At 38.1% G+C, this 20,932-nt stretch overlaps 1 protein-coding gene across 11 annotated transcripts in view; it reads left to right on the forward strand.

The window, feature by feature from the left end:
• The window catches only part of PATJ (PATJ crumbs cell polarity complex component), a 156,869-nt gene that overhangs the window by 13,117 nt on the left and 122,820 nt on the right, over window positions 1-20,932 (forward strand). For 9 of the 11 annotated variants that reach the window (XM_041127550.1, XM_041127551.1, XM_041127546.1 and 6 more), the window contains exons 8-16: window positions 570-698; window positions 2,310-2,522; window positions 6,266-6,368; window positions 8,180-8,268; window positions 9,518-9,656; window positions 9,963-10,094; window positions 16,583-16,659; window positions 19,141-19,197; window positions 20,586-20,720. In XM_041127550.1, the coding sequence (XP_040983484.1) occupies window positions 570-698; window positions 2,310-2,522; window positions 6,266-6,368; window positions 8,180-8,268; window positions 9,518-9,656; window positions 9,963-10,094; window positions 16,583-16,659; window positions 19,141-19,197; window positions 20,586-20,720 (1,074 nt within the window). The remainder of the gene's footprint in view (window positions 1-569; window positions 699-2,309; window positions 2,523-6,265; window positions 6,369-8,179; window positions 8,269-9,517; window positions 9,657-9,962; window positions 10,095-16,582; window positions 16,660-19,140; window positions 19,198-20,585; window positions 20,721-20,932) is intronic. The other 2 variants (XM_041127547.1, XM_041127548.1) reach the window with 1 other exon arrangement.

The raw sequence follows: 20,932 nt of genomic DNA on the forward strand, positions 1-20,932 counted from the left end.
GTTTGGGTTGCTTAACAGCTTTGTTATTTTCAGATTGTCTTGTAGAACATAAGGTCATGGTACAGTGTAGCTTAGAAACATGCTTCCAATTCAGTATGGCAGAATATTGTACTGTGCTATTAATTCCGCGTGTACTGGCGGTATTTAGTGTGTAAGTGAAATAACAGAAATAAGAATTTGGGCAATGCTAAGTGAAAACTAGGCCAGTGCAAGCTCCTTGCCTCTGTTTTTCTGTGTTGTTTGCAGTAGTCTTGATTTATGAAAAACTAAAAGGATAGTTTTCATTTTGGCAAGAAAATCTTAAAATTGCTTTTTCTTAGTCAAGCTTTTTCCTAGTATCCTGTTATTCTGAAAGTGAAGGACAAAATGTATGTTTAAAAACAGATGAGAAATCCCACTGTGTATTTATAAGGAAATGAAGCTGACTGAATAAAATCCAACAGATCTCCAATATGTGGGGTAAAGAGAGAAAATTGCTCTTATTAATTCCTGTCATTCCCGGTAAACGTGAAAGTAAGAAACATTAAAGATTGACTGAAATTAAAATCTCCTGTTTTTATTAATTGCAGATTCACTGGGGCCATGTTGAAGATGTTGAGCTGATTAATGATGGTTCAGGATTAGGCTTTGGAATTGTAGGAGGAAAATCGAGTGGAGTAGTTGTAAGAACAATTGTTCCTGGGGGATTAGCAGATCGGGTAATTTGTTATATTATGTCACTTCTTGTTTGATTGTAAAGTATAATTAACTGGTTTTGACAGTCTTAAAATAAACTAATATACTTAAACAAAAGGAAGCTGATAGCATCGAAGTCTGAATGCCAACATATACTTTATGAATGTTGAAGGTATGATTGAGGAAAAAGTCAGCACCTGATACGAATTAAGTTGTTTCTCAGGCATGCTTTGGCTTTTATAACATTGTTGAACATGCAGAAATTCTGAAAAGTTGTCTAACTTTCTAATATTTTCAATAATTCTGGTGTTTTCAGCTTTTGGTCAGTCTGGGGGAGGACAAATACTCTTAATGGTTTTGCACATCCTCTGTAGAGTTTGGCACATTTGGCAACATCTATAGGGACAAACTCTCCAAATGGATTGTCAGGGAAGAGAATCTGCCCTACTGAAGTAAATTAAAGTTGCACGGGTACAGTTTGCAACCTTTGATTGCTAATCTTTAAAGTTCTAAGTATTGCTACATTTCAGGAGTAGAACACATGCAATAGCAAAACAGATTCAGATTTTTAATGTGAATTTGGTCATGGCAAGTTACAATATTTGAGGTCTGTAACCTATGCAGACAAGATCCGGTAACATACAAAAGAGAGGCTAAGGTACTTCCTCTAGTATAGGATGGAAACGAAAACTGGATATTTGGAGAGCTTACTGGAAAATGTTGGCTTTTGCTTGACTGCTTCCCTCTGAACCTGTCATGTATAAATGAGTATTTTTTAATTATTGTGTAACACCTGTTTTGCTGTAAGGAATAAAGTGTTTTGACTACAAATGAAGCATGTAAGTTAAGAACTCACCACATCATTCTCAGTTGAATGAGACATCATTAAGAACATGTGAAATAATGAGCACATATACATGTTAAAATTGGATGAGTTTGTAAATGAGTTTGAGTTAGTTCTGGGAATAACTCTGCTATGATTGCTGTATAAATCAATGCACCTAAGGTGGTGGAGCTGTGCTGATCAATACCAGCTGAGGATTTGGTCCTATGAATGCTTGCTTATAATAGAAATGATGATGTAGGTCATGAATCATAATTATCATGTAAAAAATGGTTTGTGTGGAGTCTTGTTACGTTCAGCAGCTTTACTAGCTCGAGTTGGAGCTAGTTATATGAGAAAAGAATTGCCAGGCTAATACAGAAGTATTAGGAAAAACTCTAAAAAGTCCTAAATCAAAATGGTGTGCTTTTTATTCTAACCCCTATCTGATGAGGAGTATTCTATGAAATAGCAATACATAACAACCTGTGAGATCATAAAACATTGTTGCTGTCTGTTTTCTCCTAAATGAGAAAAGTAACCACTTTCTTAGGAATGGTGCTATTCAACTTGTGTATCTTTGGAAAGGATGATATACCCCTCTTAACTACTGTGGAAAAAACAGTGCATGATTGTGCAAACACTTCCTTGAATTATTTAGTATGTTGCCATGGTGGTCAATTTCACAGTATTTTCTTGCATTGGCTCTCATGGCCACGAAGATGCCTGTACACAGTTTCGATTTTGTAATAGAAAAGATATTTTATGTATAACTAGAAACATTTTTTTGCAACTTTATTTACATTTGAAGGACGGGAGGCTTCGGACAGGAGATCACATCCTACAGATTGGAGGGACCAATGTGCAAGGAATGACCAGTGAACAAGTTGCCCAAGTGCTGAGAAACTGTGGGAATTCTGTTAGGATGATAGTTGCAAGAGACCCAAAGTATGAAATTATGGAGACTCCACCAGCTCCTGTGAGCTGGCCAGTCAGTACATTACCTTCTTTTCAAAATGGAAATGTAAGTATCTGGTGTTTACTTATGACAATTTAAAATATGTTTGTGGCTTGTGATCAGAAAGGAGGAGGAGAACAGAGTGTTCTTGAGACCTAAAGTGCTTCTCCTCTTTTGAGTTTCCAGATATCATGTGTGTGTATTTAAGTGGTCATTATTATAGCCCTGCCTTCTATAATTTTTCCTTTTTTTCCTGTATGTTATTAATACCTATAATCTTAGGGTCGGAATGACCAGCTTTACAGAATTTATTTCAGGTGGGTAATTTAATTACCAAGACCATAAACGTTATCGATAAATGGTACTTCTGGTTCTCCTTCTTAGCTCATTACATTTTTGCTAATCAATCATTTGTAAGTGGATTTAAAACTTCACTGTGAATTTCCCTACTCTGAAATCCAGAGCGCCATGGCCACACCAGAATTATTCAGCACAATCATCTCTTTATGAAACATAAGTGTAATGTTTTCATAGTCTACGCTACTGTCTGTGATAGGAAATATATCTAAAAATTTTGAAACTTGTTTTAGCAAATCTTATCATGGTCATATCAAAGTCTCTTGTTTTTGAAGTCATTCTTTTCAGTTTTGAGTAATTAAAATCAACAAATGCTACACTAAGTGTACAGTAGGTCTCGAAACATAAACAAAGCTGTGCTTGTGTACCATCTGCTACTACTGTGCTGCTTAGATTTAGGTGTAGAATCTGAGTAGCCTTTTCTTTCTTGTCTAGTTTCTTGAATATGAGTGAAGAGAGCTTTTTTGTTTGTTTGTTTTTGAAGCACCATTTTTAAAGGTCAGACCGGCAGTCATATTGTTACAAACTCACCTCCTCGCTGCCTGGGCATACTCACTGCAAAGGCAGCCATTAGCTTTTTGCCTTGCATCTCTCTGGAAGACTACTGTGGCTGAATACTTAGTAAAGTATTTTGGGTCCTTCTCAAGCCCCTCTTCTCAGAAGAGGGATTGGTGTAGGAGGAAACGTGAGTGGCAGAGAGATGGGAGGGGGTAATTATGTACGTAAGGTTGGAGTCTTAAAAGTGGCCTTATACTCTGAAAAAAGGCTTTCCTAGAGAATCGGCATCATTATGAAGCACTTCTTTTCTGGCTGTATCATATTTTCCAAGGCCTGTATTAGGAAAAAATAACATAGTCCTAGTTTTGTTTCCTCTACAAAGTACTATTTTTCTCTCTTCCCCGCCTCAAAGGTGGGCCTGTTTGTTGCTAATCAACCCTAAGCATTATACATGCTGCAGCCTTTCTAAAATGTTATTCCTTCTGGATGCCTTTTCAGTGTCCTCCTTATTCCTGCTATGTAGTTTAGAGGGGAAAAAAATCACATTGCTATTTCACCTACTTCTTTCTGAATGTCATTGAACTAAATAGTGCCTTCATATTTAGATTTGAAGAAGCTCCTCTTTCTGGTGTTAAGAAAGATTTGCTGAAGTCAAGAATAGTGGCTAATCTGAATGTATTTATTAATTTAATGATGATTTTAATGGTCCACCTTTCAGGTTGTGTCTGATTTACAACAGAACTTTTTCCTATAATCTAATTTCTCTCTGGTTTCTGAGTACTTTTGCTAGCTGTGAGCTTTGGAATAGAAAACTTTTTCCTTTTTTGCAAACCAGCAGAAAGGCATTTTTAATATATGGTTAGTTTTTTTTCAGTTTTATGTTAATATTTGATTTCCTTTAAATTTCCTGTAGTAGAGAATAACTGAAACTATTTATGTCTGTGCATGGGCACAAGAAAACAGTCATATTACCCGTACTCTCCAAGATACTGACAGCAATGTTAGCAGCCTACTTGTGCTGACTGTATTTAGGGTTCTCCTACTTTGATTTTTCCAGACTCTACTTCTAATGTTTTGCATTCTACCAGTAATACTACTTAGAGAAAATTTCTGTATCACCAGAGCACTGACTATGTAGGGCTTTTGATTGTCAAAATAGCAGGACTCTCAAGGCCATAGCTCCATTTCAGATGTTGCTATAAGCTTGTTTACTGTTTTGATTTCTTCTCCTAAAGATAAGTGACAGAGCATCAAAACTTATCTTCATCTCCATCAGCGTCTTACGGAGCAAGAGTTGGAAAACATTTAATGAGCTTAATGAGTTGGCTAGTGGAGGGAGGTGTGTGTGATAAGAAAGGAGATAGCTGTCCATCGATTTCTCTTTCAGTGAAAAGTGAAATAGGTATGGCCATAACTTTGGCCTGCTTTTAATATAGGTCCTTCCAAAGCTGATATCTGGCAAGCATTTGATTAAACTTCTCTTTTGTTCACTCTCTTAAGAAATGTTTTCCAATTTCCTGATCCATTTTTGCTGTTGGCAGTGACACTATCTCTCTTGATTTCATCACTTTAACAGACCTTACTCTGATCATCATCATCTTTTTGATCTCATTGGGCTGTATCTGATTACTGAAAACAAACAACTTTATGTATTTTAATTTATCTCTTGCAATCCCAGATCTACATTCTTGATTTTTTTTCTCTTTGGTATAACCAATGTCTTTAGTGTGTCCTGTTTGAACTCTGTCTTGCAGTTTTGATTTTTACTTGTCAGAGTAGAGTTGCACAGACATACTGGGCCAGCTTTGAGGGGACTTTTTTCCATATACTTCTCCGGTGTAAGGTCAGATGGTTTTTTGGTAATTGTAGTAAGCAGAGGGTTCAGAGAACAGATCATGTTATGTGCTTCTCTTTTCAAGTATTGTTTGTTACGAGAACTTGCTTTATTCAACAATAAAGCATTTACAAATGAAGACTTTCCCTTCCTCTGTTAGGTCTTAAAAATAATTTTCATGGAATGCGAACTAATTGTCTTTTGCTTCCCATTGCCTTCAACAATGGAAGACAACCTGGAGGCTTCCAGTGCTCTTTGCAGTTTGGTGGTGGTCAAATCTGAACAGGAATATATCAGACTTGTTGATGTGTCAAAGATTGACTTTTGGAATGGTTTTGTGGTTTGGGATCTAGCATAACAACAAACAATAAGCGCAAACACCTACCTAGTCTCCTGTATTTGCATTTAAATAGGTAACTGCTTCTGTAATAGAGATGTGCCAACTATGTATACACATGGTTTCTTTCATTTCAGAGCATCGAACCTGTTTCTGTTTTGAGATCCCTAGATCCCTTTCCTGCTGCCCCTTGCTTCCTTAGTAGGTGATAACAAGGAGAGAGATAAGCATCTCTTTTTCTGACAGAAATGTGTGATGTGATAACACTGTATTTATACCAGTTTTTTTTGCTTCCTAACTGTCCAGTAGAAAGCACTCAAGCAAGTGGTTTCATGACACTGTTTATCAGGACTAACATATGAGAGGGAGAGAAGAAATTCTGAGGGCATTCAGGGTGTCTGTTGTCTTGTGGGATTGACTGGGAAGTTTGTTGTTACCAAGTGGCAGTGGAATCCAAAGGGAAATGGCTCCTAAACAGTCTAACGAAAACCTTTGTTTTCCATAAAATATAAATATTATACCTCTGACAGGTATGTGGAGAAAGTATTACAAAAGAATTTAAAAAGCAACAAATGACTTTGGGTGACACCTTATTTTCAGCAAATCTTGGGTATATCTCTTTTGCAAATATGATCCCTCCTAAAATGGGAAAATCAAAATCACTGCTCACTTCTGAAGATCTTAATTAACCTGCAATATTGTAATGGTACTGGGAAATGATGAGTTGTTTTTTTGGGTTTTGTTTTTTTTTTTTTTTTTTACTGTCTTGTGCTTTATTTATAGGATAATACCAACCTTTTTGAGACCTATGATGTTGAACTTATAAAAAAGAATGGGCAAAGCTTGGGGATAACAATTGTTGGATATGCTGGCACAAGTGATGTAGGTGAGTTCTACAGGATTTAGTAAGGTCTAGGATGGGGGCTTCTCAGATACCCTTTATTTACTTTAGGGAAAATGGATAGCACTTCTTTGAAACACTGTGACTTACAAAATCTATGAAGAAGATATTTGGAGAACTTGATGCAGAGTGAAATTCAGCCACAAAAGTTTTTAGAGTTGTAATTAGCTTAAAAAAAATAATTCCCACTTGACTGCTGGACTGTGAATTTGACATGGTTATGTTGTTACTGTGCAAGACATTAAATTGTGACAGGAAGTTCCTGCATATACAGACTCTAACACAGTCAGGTTCCTGTCCACACTGTTCCTTATTTTGCCCCTGTGGTATATAGCACAATTCAGATAGCGCATTTTAAGAAGAATTTCAAAACCAGAGTATCGGATGTCCCCAGTTTGCCTTAATTTTTGAATGGCAACTTCAGTATGTACAAAATAGCTCAACATACAACTTTTCATTTGTTAAATGAATTGTAGGTGTTAGAGTGGAAGTGATCAGTCAGATTAACTAGTCCATCCCTCTGCCAGGCAGGAGATGCAGAGAATCTTAGCTGTGCATGATGTGTATGCCACCTTCACAAGATCATGTAGTTGTCTTTGGCAGATGGCTGTTTCAGTGTCTAAACTCTGGGAACAGATTAAAATACCTACACTAGGATATGGGGACATAGAATCAGTTTGGGTTTTTTAGTAAATCCTCTTTAAATTAGAGCTATTAACTCATCTTTCAAATATTGGTTCCACAAATCGTAATGTCTTTAAAATTGACTCAACTGAATATCTGGTTTTACAGAAAGGGGTAGTGCTTTTTATCCCCTCCCCTTCCTCATGGGACTCAAGAAAGTATTCTGGGCATGTGGTGCAGTGCAGTTGGGGTTGCTTTCCAGCCCTCTTCATTCCCAGGAGATCGTCTTGTGTTGCCTCTTGTGTCAGGAATCCCAGGCCAGTGCAGTGAGCACTGGGAACTGGGTTGGGGAGGAGCACGTATCAGGCAATGGGAAAAGGTGGGTTTGAAGCACCGGTAGAGGGGTTTTGCTGAGCATGGACAAACCATGTTGGGCAGGTGTCTGAGGAATGTTAGTGTTCAGAAAGGATGGATGAAGTGTCAAGATTAACTAGAATTAAAGATCAGCATGTCATGTTTTGTGGGAGTTTGTGGAATGGAAGGGTTACTGTTTCAGCTGATGATTAATTTTTTTACTGTTGTGTTTTTGGTTTTTGTTTGTTTGTTTTGTTTTTATTTCCTTGTTCTAATTAGAAGTTAGAATTAATAATCAAACATCAAATATGACAAAGGATAGCTTTTCTGATTTCCACATTTCTTTTTTTTTTTTTAAAGAAAAATCCTTTTTCATTAAGATTTAAAGTACTAAATTCTTTAGCTGTAAGATGATTGAAGTCCTGATCAAAGTACTTAAGCTAAAAGTAAAGTATGTGCTTAGGTAGTCCTATTGAAATCAAATGCAGCATGGATTTAAGTGATTGTGGTTTAAAGCCTGGGTAAGCCCAGGGATGAATCCATGGAGGAGGTGGCCTCTTGTGAGCCATTTTAAAGAAAAGATTTTGAGGTCAGTGTACAGGTGGTTGTGTCAGTGCTGTTTTTTCCATCTGAGATCCTCAGTCGTTCTATGTCAAGCTGTGTGAGTGGTAATATGCAAATGGTGGTTTACAGAATCATAACTTTGTGGACAGAAGAAGTGTGTGAAAAAGGCTGTAATTAAAAATCTTAGTAAGAAAAGAAACAAATTAGGTTAATGTAGTGACCTGTTTCTCTTTCTCCCCTCCCCCTGCCAACAGAACCTTCAGGAATTTTTGTGAAAAATATAATACCTGGTAGTGCTGCTGACCACAATGGCCAAATTCATGTTCATGACAAAATTGTTGCTGTAAGTAAAATAGTCTGCTTATATATTGTTGTAGAACTAATACTTCATTACACATCTCAGTGTTAAAAGAACAACGTAGTAAAGACTTTCTAAAATCAATTAAACCTTCTCCGCTTTGCAGAGGAAATAATTTGGTGCTTCCTATTTGTTTAGGTAGATTTGTAACAGAAATGAGCTTCGGCTTTCTGTGGTTAAAATATTATTTTGTATTCAAAGAAGTATTAAATAGTAGTTAACTGTGAAAGAGGCAAGCATTTGGGTTAAAATGTTTCGGAGTGGAGAATCATGGCTTTTGGCCTGAAGTAAAGATGAGCAGCATCAGCCTCTATTTGCATTGAATGGGATTCAAGGATGATTAAGATTTTGCAAGATGTGGCACACTGTTTATGGTACTTAATGACTGTGCAGCATCGTACGGATACGACCAAAATGTCAATAGTCACAATTTAGGTTTAAAAACCCAAGCTTTATGTGTAGAAAAATTAAAAACCATTGAATAATAGTGAATTGAATAATAGCCAATTTTGCATTCACAGTACAAGCAGGAATGAATTACACAGTCTTTTTGTTTTAAGAGATAATATTTATAGAGATATGATTTTAAATTACTTTTAAAATGTGTGCTATGCCAGACATTCCAAAGTCAGCTTCTTTGTGAGAGCAAAAATTGATACAGCCTTGTGCTTTTATCTGCAGCTTTGCAGGAGAAGCCCCTGTTGATGCATGATCTAACAGTGAGGTGAACAGAGTATTTTGGGTGTAAATTAAAACATCTGAATTAATGTAAGAATTGGGCTGTTTAGAGCGCATTATACAAACAGTAATGTGTGTAGGCTTGTGTGTGGCGTGTTAGAAATCCATGAGAAAACCAACAGTGATAATGAACTGAACAGAATTCTAGGTTGACTACTCTTGCTGGGAAGCTTCAACCGCAATATTCCTGAAGCTGTTTTTTGTAAACAAAAAAATCATAGGGGGAAATCAGTGCATGCTTAGATTAGTAAATTCTGTTTCATGGTTGCCCCATGAAGACAGAAGAAATTACTCTTGTTTCCTTTTAAAATGCATTTTGAAAATATTATCTAGTGAAATGTAACTGATTTAATGATATTGTTTTGCAAATACTACTGTCTTGGGTGAATAACCCTATAATTTCTGCACAAAATAATGCGGATGTTGCTTACAGTGTATGGTACAGCCTAAGAATGTAATGTGATTACTATTATATGATATGATTTTCTTGGTTTAGGTTGATGGAGTTAATATACAGGATTATACCAACCAAGAAGTGGTAGAGGCATTGCGTAACACAGGACAGACTGTACGCCTTACCTTACTTAGAAGGAAACCTTCTTCTACTATTTCTTCAGAAAGACCTTCAGATAGAGGTAATCCTTTGCCCCCACGCCCCTACACACCCCTTTTTCAGGAACTGATTTTATTTTTCACTCAATTTACAGTTACCTAATTTAACAATTAGGACTAGATACCACATGATCCTAGATTTTGTAAGGGCACACTGTAGAAAATGAGGTACTTAAGGAGGAATGGAAAGAAATGAGGGATTCAGGAAAACTGAGTGCAAAACTCCTGTGTAAGAAAAAAAAAAAAAAAAGGAGTAGTTAGTGTGGCGGTGTTACTACTTCATATATTTTGCAGCGTATGATTTTTTTTTTTTTCATCTGCTTTCACAGTGCAACCTGTTCCAACCTTTGTGTCACCTGGAGCTGTAGGGTCTGAAACTAGTGTGGACACTAAGAATGAGGAAAACCAAGAACAGAAGGATAATCTTAAAAATGACAAGAAGCAGAGTCTACATAAAACAGGTGGATAGGATATCTTGCAGTGTCTCTTCTACGTCTGTGCAATTGTCTTTAATCCATTTTCAATACCAATGGGCTGTCATGGCTTACTCCATCTTTAGCTTTTGCTCTGTAATCTTTTTATTCAGGTCCCTCTGAAGTAAAGCTCTACCTGTTGGATCTATCAACTCTTCCAATGTAGCACTGTCCACTGGTTTGCCAAGAGTGCATTCTATGTCATCATGGAGGTCACTGATGAAGATACTGGATAATAGTAGCCCCTGTAGCTATTGACCTTCTCTCATAACTGGCTGTCAAGCCATTGGTTAATGCTGTCTTTGATCCCAGACCTAGTAGTCCATCTAGTTTTCAGCCTATTTAGTAGTCATCAAACCCATGCTTCCTCAGTTTCCAAATGAGAATGCTGATGTAAATGATGTCAAAAGCTTTGGTAAAGTTGAGGTGTATTACACCCTTCATCCACGTAGCTATCTGGGCAGTCAGATTGGTCAGTTATTTGCCAGATCTATATTAACTGTCCCTGATTTGCCTTATCACTTATGACTTCAGAAATGGATTCCCAGAGGAAGTATCTCATGATCTCTCTAGGGCCAAAGGTGAGACTGGCCTATAATTCTCTGGATCTTCCTCCTTGCATAAAGTTTGCCCTTTTCCAGTCATTAGTAATCCCCCTTTGATTGCCATGTTTTGTTTTGTTTTGTTTTTTGTAGATTATAGACAGTGGAGGTGCAGCCCTTTCAGTGCTCTGGAATGAATCTCCTAAACTCTATAGAGCTGAATGCCTCCAGCTCACTGATTGCTCTTTCTAGCCCTGGTCCTACTCTGATAACCTGAGGTGTCCTGCCTGCAGTCCCCTCCTGATAGAGGAGTTGTGTTCATCCTGCTCTGCTGCCAGGGCCCTGAACCAGATTGCTAGTTGAACAGCATCAGGAGATGGAACTCTTGGGAGTTCACATTTACTTCCCGATCCAGTGTTACCTCAGTCATATCTATCTTGTTGCCCTCACAGGTCTTAGGCTGCTGCATCTGCAGAGTCTTCTCAAAATATTCTGTCGGTTTCCTGTACATCATCTCTGATGCCCATTTGTTGCAGTTTCCTCTTTTGGCACTGCAGTAACTACATCAGAACTCACCTTCCAAGCTGCTCGACTTGGCCTCCTACAACCTGTGACCTGAGCTGCAGCATCCTCCCTCAGGAGTTTTGACTGAGTAGGGCATGCTGAAGGACCAGAGGTGGCTGCTGCAGCAGCAGGGACCTGTCTCCATTTGTAGGTCATTTTCCACACAAATGAGACAGATGCCATCTCCATGAACATCTGTCTCACCTGTGTGCCACCTGCCATGTAACTGCCTTTCTCCTGTTTGCTTGTCCTGCTTATAGTGCTGCTGGTCACCAGCATTTTCTGGAGTGCCAGAGAAGTGGGAAGCTTAGCACAAGTTATGTCCCCCTCCTGTGAGATTCCCCAGTTGGCAATGAACCTCTCCCCGCTGCCTGCTGGTTCCCAGACCCAACTCATTTACCTTGCAGTACTAATACTGTTGCATACTGCTTCCTCCCATGCTGCTGTTAGAAACTAGAGTCCAGTGTCTAGACATGCAAATTCTGGCTTGCTTGTCCTGAACTTACTAGCTGAACTGGAAATTGTTGACTGCACACCTATGCAGGCAGATGACAATCTCTAGTCTGGCAAAGGCGTAATAGGCGTAAAGTCCTGATAGCTGGAATCGGAAGCTGGACAGGAGTTCAAATTAGGCATGTGTTTTTAACAGCAAAGGCAATTGGACATAGGGGCAGATCACAAAGGCATGGATTGCTTTGGTTTTTAGCTGACTTCTGAATCAAGGTTGGAGGTCTTTCCAGAAGGTGTGCTTCAATTCCCCTACAGATTTCTGGGCTCTTCTACAAGAACTTCTGGGTGAATTTCTACAGCTTGTGTTAAAGTCAGCATAAATTATCCTTATGCCTTGTAGTTTCTAAGATATGTAGATGTAATAGAGGATTCTAAATTATGGCTGTCAATGAATAACAATTTTGCTATGACTGTGGAAGATCTGTCAGTATTAAAGACAACCTGGAAACGAGAGAAATGTAGCAATTCCTATGTTTCATTCTGGTTTACTTTTCTGTCCAAGCCTTGTAACCAGACATCCTTTGTTGTGACTTTTGCATGTTCCCAGAAATAGGAAGCCAAAGCAGAGGTGCTTGAGTAGCTGAGATGTGAGGTTATCAAAGTGTTGTTTCAGCTTTATGAATGGAAGAGCATATATTGATTTGTACTTACAATGGACAAGTAACTTAAGGACTTAGCAGTGAGATGTATTTAGGGGCAGAAGAGCCAGGAGGACTTACGCTTGCTAGAGAAGAGCAACACATGCTGTCCTGTGTCACCCAGTCCTTTTTTACTGTGGAACTTTCTACACATAAAGTTTTTTCTTTTTCTACTGAAGCTAACAATATCTCTGTATTCAGTTCCTGACTAATCGTGATTGGGTTATCTTGTGTCACAGGCTGCAGATGTCTGCCCTGATGCAAAAAGAACTTTCTGAGGAATTTGTTACCTAATACCTAGTGCTGTGCAAATGTGGTATATCAATGCCAGGATCAGTTTATGCTGGGAACTAAAATTGCTTTTACCTGGCATGAAGTTAACAAACTCTGTTAGTCTCAAGGTGTGTTATCTAGATATGCCTTAGTGATCCCTGTTCTGCTGATAATCAGCTTGGATCAAACTGTATTTTTGAGCCTTTTTCATAGCAGACCCAAACTGCTTTGATGTGGATCCACTGCCTCTCCGTAAATACTCCAAAGCCCTTAGTCTCAAAAGGAGTTTGTAACCAAGTTGTATGTATATGAGTGGCTCCCCTTCAATTCTAGCATTGTGGAAATCTTGTAATCCCCTTCCTTGGAGCTCTGCAGAGTATGGTGGAGATGTAGCTGGGTCTGGCAAGGACTTCATTGCCTGGAATCCATAGCTGCCAGTTGGACCCATGCTGATTCCTGGCAGGGGCAGTGTGGTATATCTGCACTGCATTCCCCAGTGCGTCATGTAGCAAGCGTACTACGAGATTTTTCTATTCTCCTATGCATCCAAGCTCCCCTTACCCTGGAGAATACTGGATAATGTGTTTGTATGCACAGTGTGTCTCGGGATACCAAAACTTAAACACTGAAGATATTGTTTGTCTGCAGTTGGATATTGCCCTTGATACCATCTAGCAGTGCTGGTCCTCCTTGGGCCAGCAGGATAATGCAATGGGCATGGCTTTGAAACTGAGTAATGAATCAGGAGCATTTAATGCAATGGTAAGCAAGTATCATTGCTTGATTAAACTGGGGGTTTTTCATAGTGAAAAACCACTTTAAGTTACAAGGTTCTGCAAAAGCTTTATGCAACTATAAAGTGTGTGTGTGTGTATCTCTGTTAAAAAGTTGAAATACTTAGTTGCAAATTTTACTCATACTGAAATACGATGTACAAGATTTCACCTTGGAATAGAATTTAATGGCCAACTTTAAATTCTAAAGATAGGTGCTTATTTTGGACATGGTGATGGGCACGTCATTATAATGGTGCTAAAGTAAATACTGCTAATTTAAGGCTCTGACTAAACTCTGGAAATGCTTTTAGAAGTTTAATGTAAAAGGTATGTTTTATAAAATATGTATTACTTCCCTTTAAGCCCACTTGTGTGAAATTCTTATTAAATTGTGTTTCCTGAAGAGGTATTAAATAGTAATTCTGGCTAGGCAAAACCGTGCTTAAGCAGTTCTGTTACAAAGGCAACATGGTTTAGGATGCAATGTCCATGAGGCCTGAAACTTTCTGCTAGCAGACTAGGGCAATTAACAGCTGCATCTGCAAGACTGCAAACTGGGCAGAACTGCTTTCTTTTGCCTTGCAGCAGTACTCACAACCCAAAGATAGGATGATGATGCTAGTCAGCCACTTAAAGATGGCTGGGGAAAAATATCCAACAGTAGGGCAGATAAAGGTAGTGCTTTAATGAAGTGCACTAGAGCACAGTATACATCTTTGTACAGTAAGTTTGTGAAACTAGGAGGAAATTGCAAGAAGATAAGATCCCAATTTTGAAGATGCTGGCAATTTTGACCAGGAAAGGTGATTTTTACAATACACTTGTGATTTATTCTTGATGTTTGCTAATTAGAAGTGAAAAACTGTATGGAAGTGCAGGCAGAAGGACAGACTAAATATGTTGAAAGTTGTTGCTAATGAAAGCTGTCCCTGGGAAGCATTTTTATTTCTGAGGCCTTGCATGTTATAGCAGACGTGGTGCATATCTCAGGTCATGAGAAATCCAGCTGGATGAGGGACTAGAAAGAAACTTCCTATTAGCTGCCATGTGGAAAAAGCTGTTTGGCGAAAAAGGAGTATTTTAAGTGAATTGGGCGATACCATTGGAATTGAATATATTTAATCCAAATCCCTCCAGCCAACATTTCCACAGTTCTGAGGAAGTTACAAGCAAAGACTTCAAAGGGTGTTTGAAAGAAAGAAAGGGGAAAACTTCAAATGGAGACGTGCATCAGCACCTGCTCTGAACAACTCATAGATTTTAGTAATGTGTTTTGGAAGTGACAAAAAAATCTGTATTCAGCCAGCTGAACACAGCTTACAGTTACTGAACTGAACTTTGAGCTTGACCCTGAGATTCATTACTCCTGGTGAACCTTAAGATCTATATTTGGCTGCACAAGGGATTGCAGGTGCCTGGGTCCTGTGTGTTCATGCTATAACTTTGTAATAGCAGAAAAAGAGACTAAAGAATTTCTGTCCCTATGTATTTCTGCAAATAGAAGGAGTAGAAAAATGCACTGGTGTTCTGTTTTTGCTACAGTTGGGAAGTAAAGATAGTGATCAGCCTGTGCTTGATAACAAGGCTCATGAAGATGACTTCTCCTTAGAAACTTCAATTAAATTTCAATGGAGGAAAAAACCCTTAACTCACAGCTGAGAATTTCGGGACAATTTGTCTTCCCTTTTTTTTTAAGGAGATAATTTATTTTAGAGAGACCTGTGGGCTGTATTTACAAACCCAAGTTTTTATTCTTGGTGGGGTTTCTTTTTGGTGACAGAAAATAGTTATCTGAATCGCTGGAATCCTTGAATATCTGTATCTCCTTGAGCCTATAGGTTAAAGATGCTCTGGATATTTCCAAGTGAAATCTCAGTTGTTAGGCTCTGAGGAGTGTGGTTTCTCAGTGCAGATCAGACAGAATTTGCCTCTCTGGCATGACAGAAAGTGAGTGGAAGAAATACAGTGATGGGTTATGTTGTATAAGTTAACTTAAATCTTTGTTTTTAATGATCGGAAAACGTCAAATTTATAAGATGATGTAATGAGGATTGTATTGCAAAGCTCATGTTTTATCTTTGCAGTCTACAAAGGTGTTGAAAGCAGAGGCAGCTTGACATCCCATTTGTGTTGGCTTTTGCTAGTAGGCAGGCTTTGAGCTCCTCTTGGTATCTTCAAAATTCCTCCCTTGAGGTACTTTACTTGCTAGTTTGTGTGCAAAATGTGAGGTTGTGATTTACATTCTAAATTTCAGTACGACACATCAGCAATACTAAGTGGTCTGTGCCTTGTCTAGACATCTGACAAACTATTACAGTCATTCGGGGGGGGGGGAACAGGTTTTGGTAATTCAGACCCCAGTTGCTGCTGCTGTAGCTGCTAGATGGAATTTGCTTTAGAGCTTGATTCTTACCAGTTAAACATTGCTTCGGCTTGGAACTTTATATGTGCACTGAGCTTCTGGATGAGGTCAAATGCAGGGCAGCCAGTCATTTTATGCTGTCTAGCTCTGTCAAATTGTCTTACATGAATGTAATACTGCCTTGGTTGCATAAGTAAGAAAGCTGAAAAGATATAAATGTCAAGATAGCCAAGTTCCCACGGAAGACTGGTTTAGAACTGGAGCTTATATTAAAGCTCATGTTACTTACTGGCCTAATTAAACTAGACAAGCTTTTATATGCCAAATGTATAAATAAAGTCTGTGACTGCATTGTGCTGACGCAGCCCCTTGATAACAGCAATATCTTGTCAGGTGTTTTACTTCTTAAGGGAGTTCATTTTGGTGGGAGATGATGCTTCCCTGGAGTGGCAAGCATTTTTATAGCGACAAATTATCAAGTCATGTGAAATTTGTTTTGCAGCCTGAAAGAATGATTTATTTACAGTGCTATATGGTACAGAACTCGCATCTTATCAATGCAAGCATCACCTCTTCTGCTTCTCAGCTGAATAAATCACACGTTAGCAGTAGCTGACATTTTGCATTGTTTTCCAAAGAAAGACATTTTTGATTTGCACTGTTTGATAGACTCAGCTTAATGCACTTTCCTTTTGGGGATTATTTCCTCTAATCTTTTATTTACACTGAATTTTTATTGAAGTATTTAGAAGTAAACCTACTTCCAAATGTACAATATGCTTGTAAATTTAATATTCATATTCATATTTAGGAAGAGTCCCACTCCCTCCAGCACATGAGCTGAAATCCAAGTGGGAAAACCTGCTGGGACCTGAATACGAAGTTATGGTATGTTATCTTTCAATAAACTGCATTCATGTATGTTATTTCTTTAAATTACATATCTGTGAGCTTAGCATTACAGGCTGTTTATAAAACAGTTTAGTGTTTTGAACAGATCAGTAACATCAAATTTTGTTTCCCGTAAGATCAAGGCTGAAATATAGGAGTGTTATAATGAGTTGGGTTTTGTTGGTTATGTATTTATTTATTCTGTTTATATAGATATTATTGTTATGTAGATACTAGACAGGAACTATGATTTAAGAAAATAAACTGTCCTTTTAAATCTGCATCATAGCAGCCACTTAAAATATGTGGCATTTTTATGATTTCATTTATGATCTATTTGTTTTATTGTGCACTGGGAAAAAAAGGCTCAGAATAGAGCTCCTGCGTTTCATGAAGAATCTTACAATTTTATTAGAAGAATGAAAGAATGATTTTCAAACGTGATGAGAAAATAGGAAGTAATTCACAGTAGTGTAACTTTGTGGTGCCAGTGTCTATTAGATATTTCTTCACTTCATATTAAACAATTGACAACCAAAAGATTTCTTTGATGAATTGTCACAAGGAGTTGACTGAAATTATAATTCATTACTGCTTTTCAGTGCTGTGTTAGACAGTGACTACAGATAAAAGACTCCAGCCAGTGTTCTTTCCAAAGACTTAAAAAATTCTCACCGCCACCAAGAAAATGCCCTGTTTGTCTTTGCAATGCTTGTCCAGTTGATTTAGAGACACTTATTTTTACTACTTGGAGTAGCCATCGTTCCAGTCACTTGCTGGAAGATTTAAAGTAGCTTTAAGAATTGCCTTGAGAAACTCGCTTCTCTTCTTTCCATTAGCACTCCTTTAAGATCTGAAGTTCGTGTAAGATTATGTACATGATGCAATAAATCTGTTTGGCTGCCCACTTCAGTTTCTTGGTATTCCCATCCTTACATTTCAAGTGTCTGATATTACTTCCCTTAGCACTATCACACTTCCCACAGAGGACGAAAACCTGCTTAGTTTGTGAAACCATTCGTTTCTAATTCTTGTTTAGCTGCCGCCAGTAAAATGTCAGGAGTGAAAATGTTAACGATTGGCCCTTTTAAAAAATAGAAGGAAACTGTTGTGGCATCCCATTTTGAAAGTCATTTTTTGGTTCTTCCAGTTCTTGTCATCTGTACCTACCTCTAGTCTTGCTTGGCTGCGTTCAATAACAACGTTTAGTTCGATTTCAGCCTGGTAGCACACAGTCCCTGTTTCATGCTATCCTCGCTCCTACACTCAGATCCCAGAAAGTCACCCTGAAGGTGCCTACAGGTTTGAGTATTCTCTCGGAGGTATTTCTCTTCAGAGGAAATAGCTCTTTGAAGAGACGGTTTGGTGTCACTCATGGCTTCTGTGTTCCTGATCCTTCGTGGTACCAATGGGAGGAGCTGAGATCCTGCTGAAACAGAAAGAGACCCTGGAAGTCTGTACAGGGATGTATGACTGTGTGGTATTTTTTGCCAGGTACCTAAGTGTGAGCAGTCAAGCTGAGGAGTTACCAGTCATAGCTTCATTTAGTTACAACTGAATGGACATGAAATGGATTCTGTCTGTGGGGAAAAATACCCTAGGTACTAGAAAACAAGATGCTGGAAGCCCCATTTAAAATTCAGCCAAAAGAAAAAGCTGAGGCTTAGTATTGTTTTGTAGATACTTTGTTAAACTAGAAATTTGCAAAGGAGTCTGAAGTTACCTGATTTTTTTGCTATATATTTTCCAAATCTAACAAGTGTAGCGATCCTCCCAAACATATTCAACTTCAGTGTCCCAAATGCCAACCCTGGGCCATAGATCACCACAGATGTCATCTTATTACATTTAAAATTGGCGTAAATAACCTTCTAAGGTTACAGATAAACAAATTATGTTAAGGAAGAACATTACAAGAAAACTGGTGGTGAACATAGTTATTTTATTAATATTAAAAAAATGGAGATATACTGAAGGGATTTCTTGTCACTGTTTTAAATAATCCACTTTGCATTCAAATTTGGTAATTAAACTCATGTATTTCAAGCCATGTTAGAAACATGCTGCAGAAGATGGTGGTTTAGTCTAGATGTTAGATGGCTGTACTATAGCCTGAAGTTGTAACTTAGGCTATCATACTTTTCAAATTCTGATTGGCAAGTCAGTTTGGGTGTCTGCGTCAAACACAATGGCATTTTGTGCTTATACAGGATTACTGAACTTGACTAAAATTGGCACTCGGGCTTCGGGAATAGGATAATATTGGAGTCTGCTAATAGTGCATAATCACCACATTCCTAGTTGTAAATGTTCTGTGTCTGAAAGATTTTTCTAATGTTTGTTTAAAATTATTTTGCATCAATGTTACTTTGTTTAAGTACAGTTTATTTTGCTCATCAGTTTTTTGCCAGAATTTATCATTCTGGTAAAGTCTTTATTGTCCTACTATTGAAAAATGTTATGATGTACAATTTTTAGGTTGTGAATGTGGATATGCCCATTACAAATGATTTGGAGCTCCAGAAGTACTCAAAGGTATGACTGACACGATGGTTTCCTTCATGGTATACGTTGGCAGAGTAATCCCAGGAGGGCATGACACACTTCCAGATTTATGTGTTTCAGAAATGTATCTCTATCTTACTCTATCTTACTTTACCAAAAAAAGGCTGGAAATATTCTGCTTACCTTCTGGACTGATCCAATACCTTTTCGTAGCATGGGCAAATGAATGTTTTAACACACACACCCCCCCCCCCAGCCTCCACCCCCCGCAAAAAAACCCCAAACCCAAACCATGCATATAAGCCTCAAATTTAGGGTACTTAATTGCATTGAAATTCAGTTGTTGAAAGCCACTACAGAATGGAGCAGAGGTTGAAACTCTGCTGAGCAATGTCATCGTCCTGCAGAGGAGTTTGCCGTAGTGATCCTGGTTCAGAGAGAGGGAGGTCCATTTAATCGAAATGGTCAGAGCTGAAATTAATTTCTGTCTTCCAAGACTTTCAAGAGATTTTCAAGATATGTATGTTAATATTGTGCAAAAGAGCTTTGTGGAGGTGATGCATTTACATACTTGTGGGGGTGTCTCAATGAAGAAAGGCCATAAACTCATAATCAGACATGGGTGTGAGGGAATGTTGAGGATCAATGGATTGCTCCTTTTACTTGAATATTCAGAATTAATTGGGAAACAGAAGGACAGTCAGTGTTTCGATTTAAGTAATAAAAAGCTAGAAAATGGCCAAAATGAAGGAGCAGATACTACTGATCATGTCTTCTTCCCAGGCTGCCATGATTTCTGCTGTCTTGTCTGGATAGTGTATCAGTTTTATGCTAGTCTTCCTAATATTAGCATACTTAAGACACTAATGGTTGGAGGCTCCCTAGAGAAAAATTCCAAATTAAGAAGTTCCCACTGGGACAAGGCTAACAAAAAATCAGTGATTTTACCTTGCAGAAACAAGGATGTCAGTATTATTAGCTATTTGAGGGGACGCATCATGGATATTTTTCCTATCTCAAAGTACTGTAGCTCCTAAAGGAGTAAGGTAGCTGATCTTGTGATGAGTTTTTACAGTGATTATGGAATTTCATTCAGTTTTGTTGAAAACTCATCTTTTGGGTAGGGTAGACTTTAGGTTGTACTTCTCTCTGCATTTTTTCCAACATGGTAACCTTATTTAAGAATACAATTCAAATTGCCTTTTCCTGCAAAGGGCAGATTAGTTGTTTTGTTTGTGCAAACAGTTTGTATAGAGCAATTATGGACACTTTTGCTGTAACACAGATGATGTCAGTATGAAGATGTAATCATCTTACTGTGTGCTTAGTTTAATTTCATGAGTTACTGAATCCTAAATGTGCTTATATTGTGGTAGATAAAGATATATACATTCTCAGCCATACTTATCTTTTGGCAGCTATTACCCATCCACACTTTGAGATTAGGAGTTGAGCTTGACACGTTTGATGGACATCATTATATATCATCAATTGCTTCAGATGGTCCAGCTGCAACACTTGGTCTTCTGCAACTGGAGGATGAACTTCTGGAGGTAAAAAAAAAACCACACCCCCCCAAAATAGAACTGATATATTTCCTGTTTGCTTAGCCTCTTAAAAATGCTTGTGTTAAATTCTAGTTTGGCTGCCATGTGTGCAATAGTAGTATTCAAGAGTTGGTTGTGGAAGCAGTAGCATGGAGTAGTGCTTTGGAAGTCACATTCATTTTCTTCACTGTTTCATTCCTCCTTTATGGCCAAAATGT

The sequence above is a fragment of the Aquila chrysaetos genome, chromosome 12, assembly GCF_900496995.4.
Source record: "Aquila chrysaetos chrysaetos chromosome 12, bAquChr1.4, whole genome shotgun sequence".
Taxonomy (NCBI): Eukaryota; Metazoa; Chordata; class Aves; order Accipitriformes; family Accipitridae; genus Aquila; species Aquila chrysaetos.